The 19229-nt window shown below is 35.7% G+C and overlaps 1 protein-coding gene across 1 annotated transcript; it reads left to right on the top strand.

Moving 5' to 3' along the window:
* Window positions 1-761: 761 nt before the first annotated feature.
* On the top strand, window positions 762-17721 carry SERINC1 (serine incorporator 1). The gene is made up of 10 exons (XM_049900092.1): window positions 762-880; window positions 5284-5445; window positions 9020-9189; window positions 10247-10326; window positions 10540-10677; window positions 12430-12599; window positions 12711-12801; window positions 14244-14388; window positions 14504-14734; window positions 16113-17721. The coding sequence occupies exons 1-10, from the start codon at window positions 842-844 to the stop codon at window positions 16246-16248; spliced, it is 1362 nt and encodes a 453-aa protein (XP_049756049.1). The 5' UTR covers window positions 762-841; the 3' UTR covers window positions 16249-17721.
* The last annotated feature ends 1508 nt before the right edge of the window (window positions 17722-19229 follow it).

Genomic DNA, 19229 nt, shown 5'->3' with positions numbered 1-19229 from the left:
TTTTCAGGGACCACTCACTATAAAAATAAAAATCATAACTTTTTTATGAACGCATTCCCAGGTGTCTGTTAGCACCTAAAAACAAGGGTTTCAAACATCTTAACATTCAATAAAAGCAATAATATGCTTCAGTTTTTATAATTAGCATGTCTTATCTACTCTAAAATTTTTGAACGTGCAAGCTTCTTGTAACATCTTAATACGACAAAAAATAAAAGCCTCTACACCAATTAGAAGTGATACAAAGAACGGAAAGCACCCACGTGAATGGAAATATCCCAATAAAACTAGGCCCGGGTATGAGACGGAGGAATCAACTGTGAATGTGGCAAAATAGATGTAAAAGGGGGAAAACGGGAAATATGTGGAGAAAGTGGGACAGACAACACCGAGAAAAAGAAAGCAATCCCCAAAGAGCTGTAAGAGAATAGAGGTTCTGATGGGGTCAAAGAAGACACCAACCACCATCTCAGCTTTATCTTCTATTAATGCCCAAATGCAAACAAATGGTGAGATGGGTTTTCCTCTGATCGTTTTCTTAATTTGTCAAACTGCGGCCAACCCGGCGGTAGCCAGACGCTTTGGGCTGGCGGTCGGCTTGGATACGATGCCCCATGGAAGGACCAGTCTAAGTGTCCTAGTACGCGCACGAGTAACCACAGCGCAACACCCTCCCCCACCCCTACCACACCCCATCCACGCCTCGAAGGAAGTGACGCGCCCACGGCGGCGGGGCGAGTTCTGCGCCGGAAGTGGCTCGCGTATAGTAAATAACCCCAAAAGGCAAGAAAGGCGCTGTCTCCATCTTGTCGGGTCCAGCTGTTGTTGCGACGTTGTGGAGATGGGGAGCGTCCTGGGGCTCTGCTCCATGGCGAGCTGGGTAAGGTTCCTTTTTGTGGCTTCCAGAGAGCTAGTTTGAGAGGAGGAAAAGAAAGGGATGCAAGGAAGATTGAGCAAGAACGGGCTCAGACCCCACCCAACAGGGAGTGCTGTTTCGTTTCTCCTACTCTCCCTTGATCACTTCGAGTCGGCTCTGGGAGTTGCGAAAAATTGGCCGGGGTGGCGGTAAGGTACAGTGAAGATGGGAAGATAACCCCGATGGAAGAGGTGAAGAGAGCTGCAGTCCCCTCCCCCCCGCCCCCGAGAGTGGCGCTCGCCATTCTCCCAGGCCCTTGTTCTTGTGTCTGACTAGGTCTTCTTTACAAATGTCTTCTGCCCCTTCCTTCTGGGGGGTAACCCATCTCTTTTCGTCGCATCTTCCCAACGGCCTCAGGCTGCAGCACTGTCATCCATGGAAGCCTGTCGGCCTCTTTGTTCTGTCGTGCTAGCAGTTTCGACTTATTTATTCATTATTTGGAAACCCTGGTGGCGTAGTGGTTAAGTGCTTTGGCTGCTAACCAAGAGATCGGCAGTTCGAATCCTCCGGGCGCTCCTTGGAAACCCTGTCGGTCAGTTCTGCTCTGCCCTATAGGGTCGCTATGAGTCGGAATCGACTCGACGGCAGTGGATTTGGTTTTTTTATTCGTTATTTGGACCAGTCTGGGAGTAATATTGATGTAGTAATACCGTTTTGAAGTAAAACATGCTTGCGTAATGTCCAATTTCATGCATATTAGTTGAATAGAGTTCTTAAAGTGAAACAATTTTTTATTACAGTGGCAAGATTTCTTGATTGGTGTAGCAGTTTATTTTAAGATAACCAGGAAACCCTGGTGGCATAGTGGTTAAGTGCTAGGGCTGCTAACCAAAAGGTCGGCGTTCAAATCCACCAGGAGCTCCTTGGAAACTATGGGGCAGTTCTACTCTGTCCTCTACAGTCGGAATAGACTTGACAGCAATAGATTTGGTTTGGTTTGGTATTCCCCCTTCCGTTATAGTTAATAAAGATATCTGTAATTTTGGGGCGAGTTATTTGGGTTCAAATCATGTTTCTTTAATCTGTGATTTCTGAATTCCATATCTAACATTTGCTTTTCTGATTTCCCAAATCCGTTATATATCTTAGCCACCGTTTTATTTTACATGCCTCCTCTTTTTTCAAAAAGATTTTGATGTAGCTTGAACTATTAATGTTAAAATTTAATAAAATAATGTGTGTAGGTTGTTATTCCAACCCCAGGCCATTCTCTCGATTATTATTATTATTATTTTGCAGCTGGGTGTGGAAACCTGATATATTTTATCTCAATAAAACATTAGTGCATCTACTTGAGTGGAACCGATAGGTCAAATTGACTGTTAATTGACTTTTTACAAAACAGGCGTCCTTAATATAAACCCTTTGCCCTTGAGTCATTTCCGACTCAGTGACCCTATATAGGACGGTGTAGAACTGCCCCATAGGGTTTCCAAGAAGAGGCTGGTAGATATAATAAATATAAAATTACCTCAAGATAATAAATGATTGTCATAAGATTAGTTTCATTGATTTTTCTGGAAGATTTTGTGTAATGGTTCATTTTTAATGTCAAGATTTTGTCCACTTATAAAGTGGACATGCTGCAGTGCTTTGTATGTAGTAGAAATTTATAAGGAGGAATACATATTTTCCATTTTATTTTCAACTTCCAGATCAGTGACGAGCAACCCTTTTTATTCCTTGACAATTACAATAAAATAGAAAATGTTTAAGGATTTTTGTTTATATGTTTTAAATCAGGAAGAAAATAGCTTTAATGAACACCATGGAGAAAATAATATCCCTACTAATGTTTTCACAACCTAAATTGCCACATTTATTGACTAGAAGAATGTTGGTGACACAGTTACCGCTGCTGTTTAGTCACTCTGTTAGTATCAAGGTATATTAGAAAATGAGAACAATCTTATGACAATCATGTGTTTTGTAATACTTGTATGTTTATTAAGGTTCCTTGGATGGTGCAAACAGTTAACAACCTCAGCTCAAGTCCGCCCAAAGGTACCTTGGAAGAAATGCCTGGTGATATGATAAAAATCAACTGTTGAAAACCCTGTGGAGCATAGTTCTACTCTTACACACGTGGGGTCACTATGAGTCGAAGGCAAGCGGTTTTTAGTAATAAGGGGCTGATCTTCTAATAATTAGACCTCTGGCAGATAGAGGCATAAGGATGGAAGGGGAAAAAGATGACCCAGATTGCATACTATGAAATCAATTCCTAGACTGGCCATAGTGATCTAGAGCAGTCATGAGCAACCTTGGCCTCCTAGCTTTTCTGTCTCTCTTTTCCTAAATTTTAGTACAGGTAGATAACAGGAGGAAGGAAAATTTGCCCTTTTGATATACAAATCAATTTCTCAAATTCTTAACAATCACTATGCTCATTTACTTAGAGGTTTCGGTGAATTTAAAATCTGTTCAAATTTTCAAAAGTAGCATTCAGATCATTAAGTTAGATCAGCCATGCTAAAATTATATATATTTAAAAAAAAAAGAACAAAAAAACTATCTCATTCTTCCCTTAGCTGAAGTGTCTACAGCTTGATCACTTATTGTAAAAGTTTTTGTTCTAATTTATAAAACAATCGTAGAAAATTTATGAACTATGAAAAAATGTAAAAGAGAAAGCAAAAATCACATGTCACACTACTGTGTAGAAATCGCAGTGTTAAATTGTCGAATTGTTTTTCTTTTTCTTTGGCTGTCAGGAGGTCCAGAATTAGGTTAATCATAATCCTTGACTTATGACACTATTGATACTGATTCTTTCATGGCTGTCTTTTTGATTGGTGATTAAACACTACCATAAACATCTGTGGCCCTCCCACCTCATGCCTGTAACTATATTTCCAGCAGCTTATATCTACTTACACGCTTTTCCCCCATTCCAGTCACAAAAATTGTTAGTGAATAGAATTGGTTTTTATTAATAATAATAATTAGATCTTTTATTAATAATGTCATGTACAATAACTATCATTTCTTTGCCCAAGATATTTAATGTAGTTAAGAAGAAAGAGTTAGTGATTACTGAGTACCTATTTTGTGCCAGCCTTTGGTAGATTTTATTTTTTAATACAATGCCTTTTTTTTTTGTAGAAGTGATTCATAGCAGCTATGAATAGTCAAGCAAGGCAGAGTGCTGAGAAAGTAAAAATGTCACACAGAATTCCACCACCAGTAACATTCTTTCTCTCTCAGTGCATGTATGTACAAATGGATGAATAAAACAAAAATACTTTTGTAGGAATGGTAAGATACTAAACGTACTTTTAAGCAAAGCCTTTAATTTTTCTTGCATTTAACAAAAGAAAAAGATAAAACTAAAAGAACTGCTAAATGTTAAATCAGTGTTTCTTCATCAGGAGAGATTCCTAAGAAGATTCCTCTAAAGAGGTGATCCCATAGCAGTGGTTGTCCACTAGGCACAGTTTTGCACCCCAGGGGATGTTTGGTAATGTCTGGAAACATTTGGGGTTGTCACTCTAGGGGTGGGAAGTGCTACTAGCATCTAATGAGTAGAGGCCAGGGATGCTGCTAAACATTCACAGTACATAGGACAGCCCCCCAATAAAGAAAAGAATTATTTGGCCCAAAATGTCGATAGTGCCACGGTTGAGATATCCTGCTCTGGATTTAAGAAAAAGATTGTATAAACATTGAAATTGGAGCAAGTTTTTAAGGGCATTTTAATTTTAGATTTACTATGAAAAATTAGGATTCACGCATCCTTTTATGTCACCCCCCCAAAAAAAATCACGGCTCTTGTTAATTTTGTAATTTTTCATTTTTTTAATAAAAAATTACATATGCGCATAGTTCTCTGTGGCTTATTATGAAAAACAGTATACCGCTCCATTTCTATTTCTGTGTCAGTGTGTCTTTAGTCCGTGTTTATTTACTTCTGTATTTCTAAACATGCTTCTACTGTTTATTATTTATTTGTTAATTATTAAAATTGACTCCATGGCAACTAATGACAGGAGTATTAGTTTTCACCATTATCACTACATCCATGTCAGAAGAGGGAAAAGATAAAGATAACAATGCACTTCTCCTCCTTGGGGGTATTTGAGAATTCTTAGTATTTTGTGGACTTGCCAATATGATTTCTGGAGGCTGGAGGTTGGCTTAGCAGCTTGCTATTCATGAATATTTTATTTCTCTTCTTAACTTTGATTGCTGCTGGTGATTTTTTTCCCCCTTTGTTTTAACTAATTTTATTTACTTTGGTTTATATAGAGCGCAAGAGCTTCTTTTTTTGACTATAATTTCAGTCCTTTTTTTTCCTTTTGTGAAAATTAAACTTTCATTGTATCATTTTAAACTGTACTGATTTTTAATAATACTGTTTTTCCTAGATACCATGTCTGTGTGGCAGTGCCCCATGTTTGCTGTGCCGATGCTGCCCTAGTGGAAACAATTCCACTGTAACTAGGTTGATCTATGCACTTTTCTTGCTGGTTGGAGTGTGTGTAGCTTGTGTAATGTTGATACCAGGAATGGAAGAACAGCTGAATAAGGTCAGTCTTTTTTCTTACTTAATGATTCCCTGAAGGTGTAGTATATATATGCATAAAATTGTATAGTTTGTATATTGGAAATAGAATAATGTGCAAAGTAAGAACATGTAAATCTCATTTTTAGTAGTTTATAATCTTTTAGGAAAAACCAGCAAAAACAGTATAAAGCAGCCTGTTAAGTTGTGTGATTTTGGTACAGAAAATGTACTATCATAGTATATGAGGAAAAAAGTAATTCTAACCAGGTAAACGTCAGAATTTCAGTGGGCTTATGGAGAAGGGGATACTAAGGGTGACTTATTAAGAATAAGTAAACTTCTCATATGTAGAGACTGAAAATGGGGAAGTAGAATGGATTGACAAAGTGGCTGCAACGATGGGCTCAAGTGTGGCAACTATTGTGAGGATGGCACAGGACTGGGCAGTGTTGCATTCGGTTGTGCATAGGGTTGCTATGAGTCAGAACTGACTCAACAGCACCTAACAATAACAATAATGGAGATAAAGCTAGAAAGTAAGGGGAGGATCAGATTGTGGAGGGCCTTGTATGTCTTGCTATGGATTTTCCCCTTTTTTAGACAATAGAGAGCTATCAGAGCTTTTTGAGCAGAGTATCAGTGCTTTAGGAAGATTGATCTGATAATTAAGAAAGACTAAAAGTCAAGTAGATAAGTATGGAGGCTGTTGCAGTGGTATACCAAGAAGTGTGGAGGGCCTGAAATAGGTTTTATGGACATAAGACTTGACTGTGTCTGACAATTAAATGTTAGCAGTAATGAAATCACAAATAAGCAGGTTCTGATCCTAGACAACTGGGGGGAGATTACTGCTGTTAACCCAGAAAGGAAAATAAGACTTTTTTTTGTTTGTTTGATTTGTTGGTTTGTTTTAATTTTTTTCCAGGGACTGAGAGGAGTGGAAGGAGATGGTGAAAATGGAATATATTTCATTTGTAGCATGTTGGCTTGGGGGGTACTGCATTACATATATACGTATCAAGCAGGAAGCAGACAATGTGAGTGTAACTCAAAAGAGATAGAGACTGTCTAGTGGGTTTATATTTAAATAAACATAAAGATGAAATTTGAAACCATGGCAGCATTTAGAGTGAGCGGAGCTGAAAGGGGTAAAGAAAGGGGAAGCTCCAAAAGCGCAGTGAGAAAAGGAGGAGAATAAAGAGAATGTTCTGTTGTGCAAGTCTTAAGAAGAGTTTTAAGAATGCCAGGAGAATGTGTATAAAAAGATACCAAGGAATATGAGGATTAAGAAGTAACCTTTGAATTTTGCAACTAGTGAATGACTGTTGTTGTTAGCTGCCATTGAGACGATTTTTGACTTATAGTAACCCCATGTGACAGTAGAACTGCCCTGTAGGGTTTTCTAGGCTGTAATCTTTATGGGAGCAGATCTCTAGATCTTTCTCCCATGGAGCCACCAACCTTTGATTTAGTAGCCAAGTGCTTAATCATTGTACCACCAGGGCTCCTTAGTATATGACTAGAGTACTGAACAAGAGGGTTTCTTTTTTTTTTTTTTTAAGAGTCCTGGGGCTGGAAGGAGTGGGAGGGAGAATCAAATGGCCATGAAGAAATGTATCCAATGGGTAAGAACTGCAAATTTGAAGAATTTTGTAATGAACATGGTAGCTTTAGAGGGAAACTGGGTTACGTAAGGAATTTTTCAGATGGGGAAGAATAAAGAGGTCTGTATTGTAAGAGTAGTCAATCAAAAAAGACAGAGATCTGATCTGTGAGAGAAGGTGATCAAGAGTAGAGAAGTTTTCCTTCAAGTAAATATGAATGATAAATACAGAGAACTTGAGGTTGGGAGAGTATTTATGTCAGATGATCTCATCTTATTAAAGTGGAAAGCATGATCATCTGCTTGTTCTTGGCCTAGGGATAAGTGGTAAAAGTTTGGGAACTGATTATTGTGATTGTGAAAGTAGTAACTTGGTACAGGGCATATGTAGGTGCTCAGTAAATGTTCTTCAAGTCCTAGGTTTAAGCAAAAGACATGCCAAAAGGTGTTAACATGGTTTTGTCATGAATCCAGTTGATCATGTTTATGAAAAATGTGATTGGTAGATGTTCTTATCATCAAGTATTTCTGCTTCTCTGCTTTCTGAGGTCATCAAAGAATTGCTGGTGATGTGTAGGGCCATGTCACTAGTTCTAGTCGGTGAGCTGTAAGTGAAATGATACACGTTAGCTTCTACTTCTGACGTAGGGCCTCTTTTTCTTTCTATCACAACCTAGACATCATCTCGAGATAGTAGCTTCTCCATCAGCCCAGATTCCTGAGTGACTACTCAGGATCAATGCTGTACATGTAACGTGCAAAAATACATCTTTACTGTCTTAAGCCATTGAAGTATGGGGTTTATTCATTACTGTACCAAGTTAACCTAACTGATACAGATGGTTGAATTAATTTAGTGTTTAGTACTGGGAGTTTGCAAGGTGGTGTGATGCCCACATACAAGCAAACAGGATAATTAAGGATGCTAGTGAGTACATGGAGACCCTGGTGGCATAGTGGTTAAGTGCCGCAGCTGCTAACCAAAGGGTCGGCGGTTTGGATCTGCCAGGCGCTCCTTGGAAACTCTATGGGGCAGTTCTACTCTGTCCTGTAGGGTCGCTATGAGTCGGAATCGACTTGACAGCACTCGGTTTGGTTTTTTGGTTTTAGTGAGTACATGTACAGGTGAGTATGGGTAAGTCCATATTGCCATGAGCTTGAAATTGGGTCAGGAAGGTAGATTTAAGTGAGATTGAGAAAGGGTTTATAGACTTTGTAGGAAGTAGCGGAAAAAAAAAAGTAACACTTAATGTTATACCTAAATACAGTTTAAATTCTTGGTTTTCAAAGAGCAAATTAAGTTATATGTTAGTATATTGGTTTGCTTCAATATTGCCTAAAAGAAATAATCCATTGTAATACATATCAAAATAATGTATGATGTTCTGACCAATACTGCCACTTACTTCACTTAAAAATAGGTTTTGCCCTCTGATTCCAGTGTGATTTTCTGAAATGTTTATCAGTCTCTTTCAAGACTGTGAGTTAAAAAACAAAACCATTGTTGGCTTGGTATGCCAAATCCATTCATGATTAAAAATAGCACTTTCAGAAGAAGGAGCTGAAACAGAAAAATGGGTTAAAGTAGCATTAGCTTTGAAAAGTCATTATTATTCTCTTTAATACTCAGGGACAGGCTTAATTACTCTGATTCTTTAAGCTTTTATTTTCGTTTTTCTCTCTTACACATGTAACTCAGTATATGACAGTAGAATGCAAGTTCTAAAAATTTAGAATAAGTTCCCAAGTCAAAATAAACATTTACATAAACAGTTTAGCAATGTCATTGGTAATTTATCATTTGCTCACATGGATGTTTAACTCTTTTTTTTTTTTTTTAGTTGATTAAAACTTACCAGACTTAACTTGATAACATATTTATTATAAAGCGAACTTCAATTTTCCAAATCTTTACTAAAAAAGATTTTATTGCACAGAATTTTAGTTTTTACTTGCTGAAAAAATTATGAATGATAAACTCTTGTTTTTCTAGATTCCTGGATTTTGTGAGAATGAGAAAGGTGTGGTCCCTTGTAATATTCTGGTTGGCTATAAAGCTGTATATCGTTTGTGCTTTGGCTTGGCTATGTTCTATCTTCTCCTCTCATTGCTAATGATCAAAGTGAAGAGCAGCAGTGATCCTAGAGCTGCAGTGCATAATGGGTAAGTTTTGAAGTCTGAGTAGCCTCTTCTCAGTAATTTTGAGTCTTATCTACAGAAACTTACAGTAAAGTAAACTTACATAATTTGCAGAATTATTTTGTCCATTAATGAATGCTAGGGTAAGAAAATCATCTTGTTTCTGCTAGAGAATGTCACACTTGGGAAATACAAATATTATTCAGTCATTTATTGGCATAATATCTGATTCAGAATGTTTTGTATTTTCATCCTAGGAAGATCTTCCACGTTTGTGACTATTAATTGTGACTGTTAATGAGGAGCTATTCCCCCTCCTCCTCCTCTCAACTTTAGGTGGACCAGCCCCACTACACAGAACTGAGTTCAGTTCCCTAGACCTTTAGTACAGCAAAATGAAAAACTGTATTACTAACCAGGGAGATTGATTTTCTAACTTGTTGGTTGTACTGGACAACCTAAAAAGAAACTTCAGGGTCCTATCGTCAGTCTCACTTAATACAAACACCACTTCTGATCCTGGTGATTGGAATGTTACCTAATTTTAAATTTTTTTCCCCACAAATAAGAAAATATTCTTAAGTTTTATCTGTTATGACTTATCTATTACATATGCTACCAAAGACGGGAAGAATGAACAAGTGGAATATAAATATCAATGAAAAAAATATCACTGGAACAGGTTGATTTCATGTGATTTTGTCCTTTCAGTCAATGATTGTTTTAAGTTTTTATCAGTTTTGAATGGAGGCATTTATCATGTGTTTTGTTTTTAAACAATATTTCAATATCTTTACATTATTCCTTATACTTTTACATATTACTCCATTTATTACGTAAAATAAACCGGCGCAATGGAATGTGTTTTTATTTTAACATCATATTGAATCAATGACAAGTCCATTTCTAAAAGTATCTCAAAAGCAGTTTACATAAGTCTTCCCGTCTTCAGGATAGATACCTTGAAAAAGAATAATCACGTAAAGTATAGCTGTCCTTTAAGATGCCCCTAAAAGATTTCATATATGAAATTGTTGAGTAATATTTATTAATTAAAAAATTGTATCTCTTTTTGTTTTAGATTCTGGTTCTTTAAATTTGCTGCAGCGATAGCGATTATTATTGGGGCATTCTTTATTCCAGAAGGAACTTTTACAACTGGTAAGAATTTTTTTTTTTTTAATTTGTGATGTTGATTTTTATAAGAAACTAAAATAATGTCTGCTTGGAATTATAACAATACTTGTTTTTTCTTTTTATTTCCTAGTTGGCAAAATTGTTTATATAAAATTTTGTTTTCCTTTTTGTGTACTGTGACTGAAAAGGAAATAAAAACTGAACCAGCCACTTGTATGTATGCCTTTTTTCTTTCAGTGTGGTTTTTTGTGGGTATGGCCGGTGCCTTTTGCTTCATCCTCATACAGCTAGTCTTACTTATTGATTTTGCCCATTCATGGAATGAATCCTGGGTTGAAAAAATGGAAGAAGGGAATTCGAGATGTTGGTATGCAGGTAAGCTTCTATCTCCCAGAATATCTTCAAGATACTTGAACTTTGAAGGTGAGAGCAGATATGTGGACTGTAGGGAAATCACTTAGAGTATGATCTAATTTCCTTTGAACAGGTTTTCAGTATAAAAGTTTGTGCGTGGCATTGTGTCACACTGTGTTAACAACTTGTTGAGAGATCTTTTGGCAGGCCTGTTAACATATTCAAGAACCAGGAAATCCAAAAAGAACCTGAATAGTTAAAATAGGTGTTCCAGAATCTATTGTTAAAAGTGTGTACATTTTATAGTTTTTCATTGCCCATTTTTATTTTGGATAAATTTCTTAAGTCTGATTACCTAGCCTAAAGTAGGTTAATTAACAGTAAAATATTAAAGGGACAAGCACTGCTAGAAATAGATAAACATGTAGTGATGTAGTTCATAAACACAAGCAGACAAAAAATATAAAAAGCAACTCTGAGACATCTTCTGTAAGTGCAAAGGATCTCTTTATGTTTATCAGTACCACCTAAGGCAATTCCTATAGTAGTATAATTATTTGTTTATAATGATAAGCTTGTGTCCTATGGTTATTTTCTAAAACAGGGATCAAAACTCAAATGTTTAATAGGGGTCAAGCACGTAACAAAAATGAGGGGAGGAGGACCAGGATTAAGTGTATATTTAGTCCTTGTGTAAGTAGTAAGGACTGTGATGAATTGGAGGGTGTGAATGGCCCATCTCAAGTGCACAGCTGCTGCTCAGCTCCACCTAATAGTTGCTTTGTGAGAATGTGGACCCTGTTTTGCTTGATTTTTCTGATTTTTTCATAAGAAGCTAGAAATCGGGACTTCATGTAAAATGTTCTGAGTTTCAGCTAAAACAAAATTTTTAAGTCAGAGTGTACTCCAAATCCAACATATCTGCTGGCCTTATATGTCTCATAAAAACCTAGTTAGTGATGTTTGGTCTCAGTGGTTGAAGTAAAAAGAGGTTGGTGCTCAGAGAAATAAGTTTCGTTGTTTAGAAAATTTACTTATATAGAATACATCATTCTTTAATGCAAGGTCTAACGCGGGGGCTTCTGTCTTGTTTTGCTTCCTGTTGTATCAACAGGGCTGGAACATTGTAGGAATTAACTATTTGTTAGATCTCCTCACTGAGGCAAGTCTAGATGTTATCAGATCTCTAAATCCAGATGTTACCACAAAGACTGAAACATATATGTTGGAATTTACATAGAAGGAGGTTAGGTTGTCTTATTAAGCAGTGATGACTTAGCCTTGCGTAATTTTAGTTGAGGAATAATAGCATTGTTTTGCAGGCTTAACATTTACCAATGAAAATCAAAATTTTATGTTTCTTAATTGCCCTTGTTTAATTGAATGATTGCTTCTTTATAAAAACCTTGAGTAATACTCCTAGTTATTTTTCCTTTTTTTAAATAATGGCTAATGTATGTGAAAGTGTTTTGTAAGCTATAACGTAGATTTTACTGGTAATGTAAGTCCTATTAGTATGTTACTAACTTACTTTTCTTGATAATACAGTAGTGAGCAATGTGTAAAGGCTATGAGATTCTTCAGTGATAAAGTTTAGAGTTAGTTTTCTTCCCTGCTTTTATAGCCTGTGTAATGCTGGTGATGTTAGTTGCTTAAAAAACATATATATATATATTTTAAATAAAATGACATTGTTTTTTAAAATAAGCTCTGTATGCCTAATTCCTAATATTTCTGACAAAGTCTAATTGTCCAATTATATTTTTTTCCCAGCGTTGTTATCAGCTACAGCTCTGAATTATCTGCTGTCTTTAGTTGCTGTAGTCCTGTTCTTTGTGTACTACACTCATCCAGACAGTTGTGCAGAGAATAAGGCATTCATCAGTGTGAACATGCTCCTCTGCATTGGTGCTTCTGTGATGTCTATCCTGCCCAAAATCCAAGTATGCTCTTTATATAGTTAGTTTTTTTTTGAAGCCTCTATGTTTGTAAATTTTTATAAATCTTAAATGATGGCAGAATATTTATCTGTGTTGCTTAATTTTTTTCTGTAGGAGTCACAACCAAGATCTGGTTTGTTACAGTCTTCGGTAATTACAGTCTACACAATGTATTTGACATGGTCTGCTATGACCAATGAACCAGGTATGCTCTTTGTTTTATTTCTTTTTCAGTGACTCCTGTGGTTTTCTTTTTCTTTTTTCAAAGATAATTGTTCATAAGGTTAAGGTATTTAAAAATTAAGCTCTTAAAAAAAAAAAAAATTTAGAGGATTAAAAAAGGTGGGAATAATACCGCTTTCATCTTTGATGTATTAACTATTTCATTTAGTGCTTTCCTTTGCTGGTAATTACAAGAAGGCTGTAAGAAGTTATTTGAAAATTACAAGAGTTATATCTGTTTTGCACACCGCATAAAATAGTTATATATAGAAAGAACTACAAGCTGTTCAAATGTTTGTTATTCAGTTATAAGCAGTATCATTTTGTCATTATTATTCTTTTTGTCTGTAACTGCCTTGCTGTTGTATAGGATAATTCGGCTTATTATAGGCCTGTTACATTGCATTCCATGGGAAGAGAAACCAAGTATGTCATTTGAGGGCAGAGAAATTCATGAGAAATTAATTACTATTTTTTAAAAATAAATTTATCTGAATCTAATATCATTGAGTTTATAAACTCTTCACATGCTGTATCACTAGTTGGAGAAAGATTTTAGTGTATTAGAGAAAGCTTCGTTAGTGTTTTTTCCCACTGAGTGTTTAGAAAAGAATTATTTTTAATTTGCTTTGGAGATTAGCTTTATCTGATTGGTTTTAAGATAAAAGGCATTTTCATTAATAAGATTGTGATTGACATATCTGCCTTTGTGGGAGGAAAAAATATTTTTTGGCCACTTTGGTGAATACCAACCCTATTTTAAGTCTTTCTTACAAATGAGTAAAGAAAACTGAATAAGCATTAGGTTTTTTTTTTTTTAATTATGCCTTACTTGGTTGTTTACAAAAAGCATTTGCTGGGATTCTGATAATTTTGGTTTTTTTGTGTGTAAGTTGTCTTGCTGCTTATAACCATGTACTTCGGCAAATTAGTAAACTTCACTAAGTATTGTAATCTCAGAATATGTAGTAGAAAAGCCAGCACATTGTGGTTTGGGGCATCTGAATTTTCATTCCTAACTCTATTAGAATTTTACCAACTTTATCTAAATTTCACCTGTTTTATCTGTTTCTGCCCACGTTTCAGTTAACTGCTGAGCACTTAACCACTGCACTATTAGGGTTCTTTCCTTATCTATGACGAGGTTATGTACTACTGCACAAGGTTGAAAATTAAATGATTTAACTTTTTCAAGCTCTGCTATAAGATTAGCACTGTAAAACTTTGAAAAGTTCTCATTATTAATAATTAAAAATTGTTTTCATATATTTTTTGTTACACTTGTGACCTTTCTTACAAAACTTTTTGGATGTGCAAGGTTATTTTTGGTAAAAAGTTAAAAAGAACTCCATTTATGCCCTGAAAAACAAATTATTTTCCATATTATTCTAACATTTTAATTTGATCTTAATTTTTTTGTCATAGAAACAACCTGCAACCCAAGTCTGCTAAGCATAATTGGCTACAATACAACAAGCACTATTCCAAAGGATGGGCAGTCTGTCCAGTGGTGGCATGCTCAAGGAATTATAGGACTAATCCTCTTTTTATTGTGTGTGTTTTATTCAAGGTAAGGAAAAGTATGAGATTTTTAAAAACTTTTAACAAGAAATCCAGCTGTTCATTTATGAATCGTTTAAGGAAATGTCTTTCTTCTTTCTTCCTAAACCCCCTCTTTCATACAGTATCCGTACTTCGAACAATAGTCAAGTTAATAAACTGACTTTGACAAGTGATGAATCAACATTAATAGAAGATGGTGGAGCTAGAAGTGATGGATCACTGGAGGATGGAGATGATGTTCACCGAGCTGTAGATAATGAAAGGGATGGTGTCACTTACAGCTACTCCTTCTTTCACTTCATGCTTTTCCTGGCTTCACTTTATATCATGATGACTCTTACCAACTGGTACAGGTACTGACATTTCATGAAAATTTGGATGCGGGAATTTTGATGACTTTTTCATCAAAACATGATGTGATACAAGTACTTTTTATTCTCTGATGAATTTCAAAACATACAGTTGAGTGAACAGTGAGGTCAGTGTGAGAAAAGGAAACTTTATTTCCTTGCTTTAATAATAACAGAAACATTGAAATAGTTCCAAATCTTGAAAAGATTAAAATAGAAAAATTTATGAAACACTTTTCTTACAGAAATGCATGTTGATCGTTTATCCAACACAACATGTTTAATTTTATGTTTTATTTATTTTTATTACCATAGCCAGTTCCTGACATAATGCTGTCAAAGATACCGCCTTTCTTCTATTTTGTTTGAACTTTGTCATTAAAGTTCTGGAGACTTTAAAATTGAGGTTTGAATACGGTAATGTAGATGTCTTCTTAGAGTTCTTCAAAACTGTAGTTGTATGCTTTTTTTTAATCACTTCAAAATTAATCTATAATCTTCTGACAAGAGGAAGGTAGCAATTTATATTTCATTTTTTAAAAACTTTGATTTTGTCCAAATGACTACTGAAAGATTTGGTTTAAGATTCACACTGAACTAAATGGTTTGGCCATTTTTGTTTTTAATAGTTTTTAATACATGATTACCCTGAAGTAAGGCTTTCAGTACTAGCAAAAGATGTAGGGGAGAAAAAAAATTATTTTTTACCTCATTTCTCTGAGATCAGCCTTTACTGATATTTGAAAACCTGTATTTTGGAAAGTCTCTACACTGGAGCATATTTAGCTATAAGAATCCAAATAGTTCTTAGTAAATTTAAGCCTCTGGCTGTTAGGTAATAGTAGATTTTAAGACTTCAGATTAAAAAGATTTTTGCCATGTTTTATTAACTAATCAGCCAAGTTTTGGGTGCATTTCTTTCCTATCTCATAAATCTGAGATGTTTGGGGAGGTGGGGTAAGGGTTATATACACTTTGAACAAGGTGGCTTTGGTAAGGGTTACATACACTTTGAACAAGTCTTTTAAACAAAGTAAGACTGGTAAGACTTAATAGTAACATTTTATTTATCCAGAGGCCACATTTCATTTCTCTGCTGTCTAGTAAATAAAAATTCATCTAGCAATACATAAAAAGCCTCTGAGTATTATGTAAAAGAGCTGTTTCAGAGGCCTGTGTACTTCATTCCAGTAAGGAAAATGATTGATTTTTTTACCTTCACATATGGAAAGCAAGGCTGCAGATTTGAATCAGGAGCTGTGTACCTGTTACCACAAATTGTATACATAGAATACTCCTGACATAATGAAGTTAAGTTTACTTAGCAGCTTGATGACAGATGACCACTACCCCTCCCCTTTTTGTTTTCCTTAAATATTAGGTATGAGCCTTCTCGTGAGATGAAAAGTCACTGGACAGCTGTCTGGGTGAAAATTTCTTCCAGTTGGATTGGCATCGTGCTCTATGTTTGGACACTGGTGGCACCACTTGTTCTTACAAATCGTGACTTTGACTGACGGGGACTTCTGGCATGAAAGTCCCACTTTGATCATTGCTTATTGGAAATTAGCAGTATTCCCAACTTTTGTAAAGAGTGTGTGTGTGTGTGCGTGCTTCCCATGCAACTTCTTCAGTGTTGGTCTGGCATGAATTAGATTTTATGGCTTGCCATTTTATTCATTATTTTCTTGCCAAGCCCATTGATATGTGTGTTTGAATGAATTGTAGGGGAGAGTTTTATGAATATGATGGTGAGTTAGGAAAGGTGTACATTCTTAGGTTTATCCACTGCTGTGTACCTCTGGAATTATACTAAAAGCGAAACTGCTTGCTTGACAGGTTGATTTTAAAACTATGTTAGAACTTAAGCTGTTTTAGAAAGTATTAGTGGAAACGTATGACTGCCTTTTGAAATTCTGATGCCTTGCCTTACAGGAGACTACAAATAACTTCGCTATTCCAAGATTGTATAACCAAGTCACTTAAATGCTGGCTGTCTGAAAATTCTTGTCAGGTTTTCCCCTTGATCTGAAGAAAAGAAACAAAGGTAGAGAATTGTTTGATGGACAGTGTAGGTTTTGCATGAAGGTTGAGGCACAGAGCCTTCAAAGAAAGTCGGATTGGCAATGGCGGGTACTAAGTTTAATACCAATTAGATTGTAATCTTCCCTGGGTAGGGCTGGCCTTTTTCCATACCTACACAGTGAACTTTGCTTTAGTCATTATAAACACATGCAAAAGGATTAGACAAAAATTTTGAAAAGGAAAATCATGGGTTAGAAGTAAGTTACTTAAAAAGACTTTGGAAGTTAGTTTTGAAAAACAAAGGTGGTAAACTTTTGACTGGGCAGGAAGAAACTGCAAAATACTGGGTTTCAGTAGGTATACTTAGGTAAAATTGAGTCCAGTTCTCTCACTTTAAAAATGAGAAAACTGAAGCAGACTTAAATAGCTAGTACAGCTAATGAGTGGTTAAGCTGGGAAATTCCAAGTCTGCCAGAAATAACTAGCATTCTTTCTGGCATTCAAAAATAATTTCTTTTCAAAACACATGCATATTAGACTTTGCACCTCATTAGTGGTGGGTAATTTATGTGATTTAGGTTGCTGGTGGCCAGCATGTTTTCTACCTGGAAACTCAGGCCAGGTGAATGATAAAGTGCTGTGGAATAAACTGCTTACAGTATGCTGTACAGTTTGAGTTTAAAATGTTTTTGTATTTGCTGCCATGTAAATGAAGTATGTGTTATTATAATCTTTCAGCCTGAAAATCAAGCAGTATGACAATTAACTTAGAAACTCTTAGTTACTTGTACGTGTTACTAGTCTTAATGAAGCTTTTAAAAACTACATTTGCCTCTTTTAAAATATTTATTATATAAGTGGAATATAACAATTGAACGTAATTCCCTAACCTTGTCTGTACTGATATTGTGTTCCAAGATTTTGAATGACTGTGTTCTATCTATAAATAAATGAATTCAGACAAAGTGTGTAGTGTGTTAATTTTTCAGCAACTCCAATTTAGGTGGCTATAATACTCAGACCTACTTTCCTCCTCAGTAAAAAAGAAGCTGGCACTAGAGGATTAACTAAGCCCATTTTCTGTCCTGAAAATTGAATTGTTTTGAAGGCAGTTTTCACCCTTTTGGTTGTTTCTAAGTGACTCCTGAGGTTAGATCCCAAAGGTAATTGAAGTGGTGTCTCTTACCCCCCCTACCCCCCCAGGCCTTCAGTCCATGGATCTTTAGCTCAGATAATGTTTTTCATGCAGTCAGTAAGGTAGTTTACACCTGCTGTGCCCTCCAAGCGTTTTTTTTTTTCTATTTCTGTTCACTGATTGATGCATTTTTTTTTCCTACCAAAATACTATATGAAAAAATTCCCTTTCTTAAAAAAATAGTAATACAATTCTGATAAAAATATTCTGCCCCATATAAGAATCACCATAGTCTTAGTACATTTTATTCAATGTTTCATTCAACGTGAGTTTCTTCAGTATTAAAGGTGGGACAATGCTAAATTTTTTTCCCATAAAATAACAAGTTCTCCAATTCCATGTTTGCTTCAAAGCAAAGGGAAAAATGAGTTCAAACACTTATATGTGTTACACAAAATATCAAGGATATTAATGCTGGGGACAATTACAGAGGCATAGGAAAAGGTTTTCTAAACGTGACTTCAGAAAAACGAACACAAATGTTTGGTTGCCTCATTCCTAGTTTCAATACTTGAGTCATACTATTTTTGCTTAGGGAAAAAAAAAGCAGCTGACCATGTTATCCTTCAAATATAGGTCAGTAGAAATGTCAGAAAGTTACTATTAAGAGGATTATGACACCTTAGGCTTCTTGAAATCTAAACTTTTGGCTTACTAGTTTATATGTCTACCTTTGTGTGGTAGTACATAAAGGGCATTTAAAATAGGGTCTGTTGCTACTCTAGCTGTAACCTTGTTTTGTCATATAAATATCTCATGGTTAAGAGTTTCTAGATTTACCTGATGAACAACTCTGAGTATATACTACATGAAAGATGAATAGTCCTATCCTTAAGAAATGTAACGGGACATAACATAACACAGTGAGAGAAATCACTTTTGGTCTGTGAAATTTTAAAATATTTCATGGAGGTACCTAAACCAGAGGGTTGGATTTTAACAGCTGCAATGAGAGGGTACTCAGTAAATGTCTGCTATAAGAAGGTACTGCGGGAGCTAAGGAGTGGAAGCAATGAGGTACTATTTAATGTCAGGTGGGGTGGGAACTATAAATTCTGGAAAAATAAAATGTTTGCTATGCTTGCAAGAAAGTAACAGACCAAGGGCAAATGGAAAGAAAAAAATCAGAGTGTGAAGTGGGTATTGGTAAGGTTGAAATCCTGGGGCCATTTTCTGGTTTTCATAATCAAAGGGCCTGGGCTCTTTTAAAAAAAAAAATGTAGGACAAGAATCAAAGTCTGTCATCCTATGAGGTGGCAAGTGCCAAGAAAATAAAGA

Source organism: Elephas maximus, chromosome 1, assembly GCF_024166365.1.
Source record: "Elephas maximus indicus isolate mEleMax1 chromosome 1, mEleMax1 primary haplotype, whole genome shotgun sequence".
Lineage (NCBI taxonomy): Eukaryota > Metazoa > Chordata > Mammalia > Proboscidea > Elephantidae > Elephas > Elephas maximus.
This window is presented reverse-complemented; position numbering and strand designations above follow the sequence as displayed.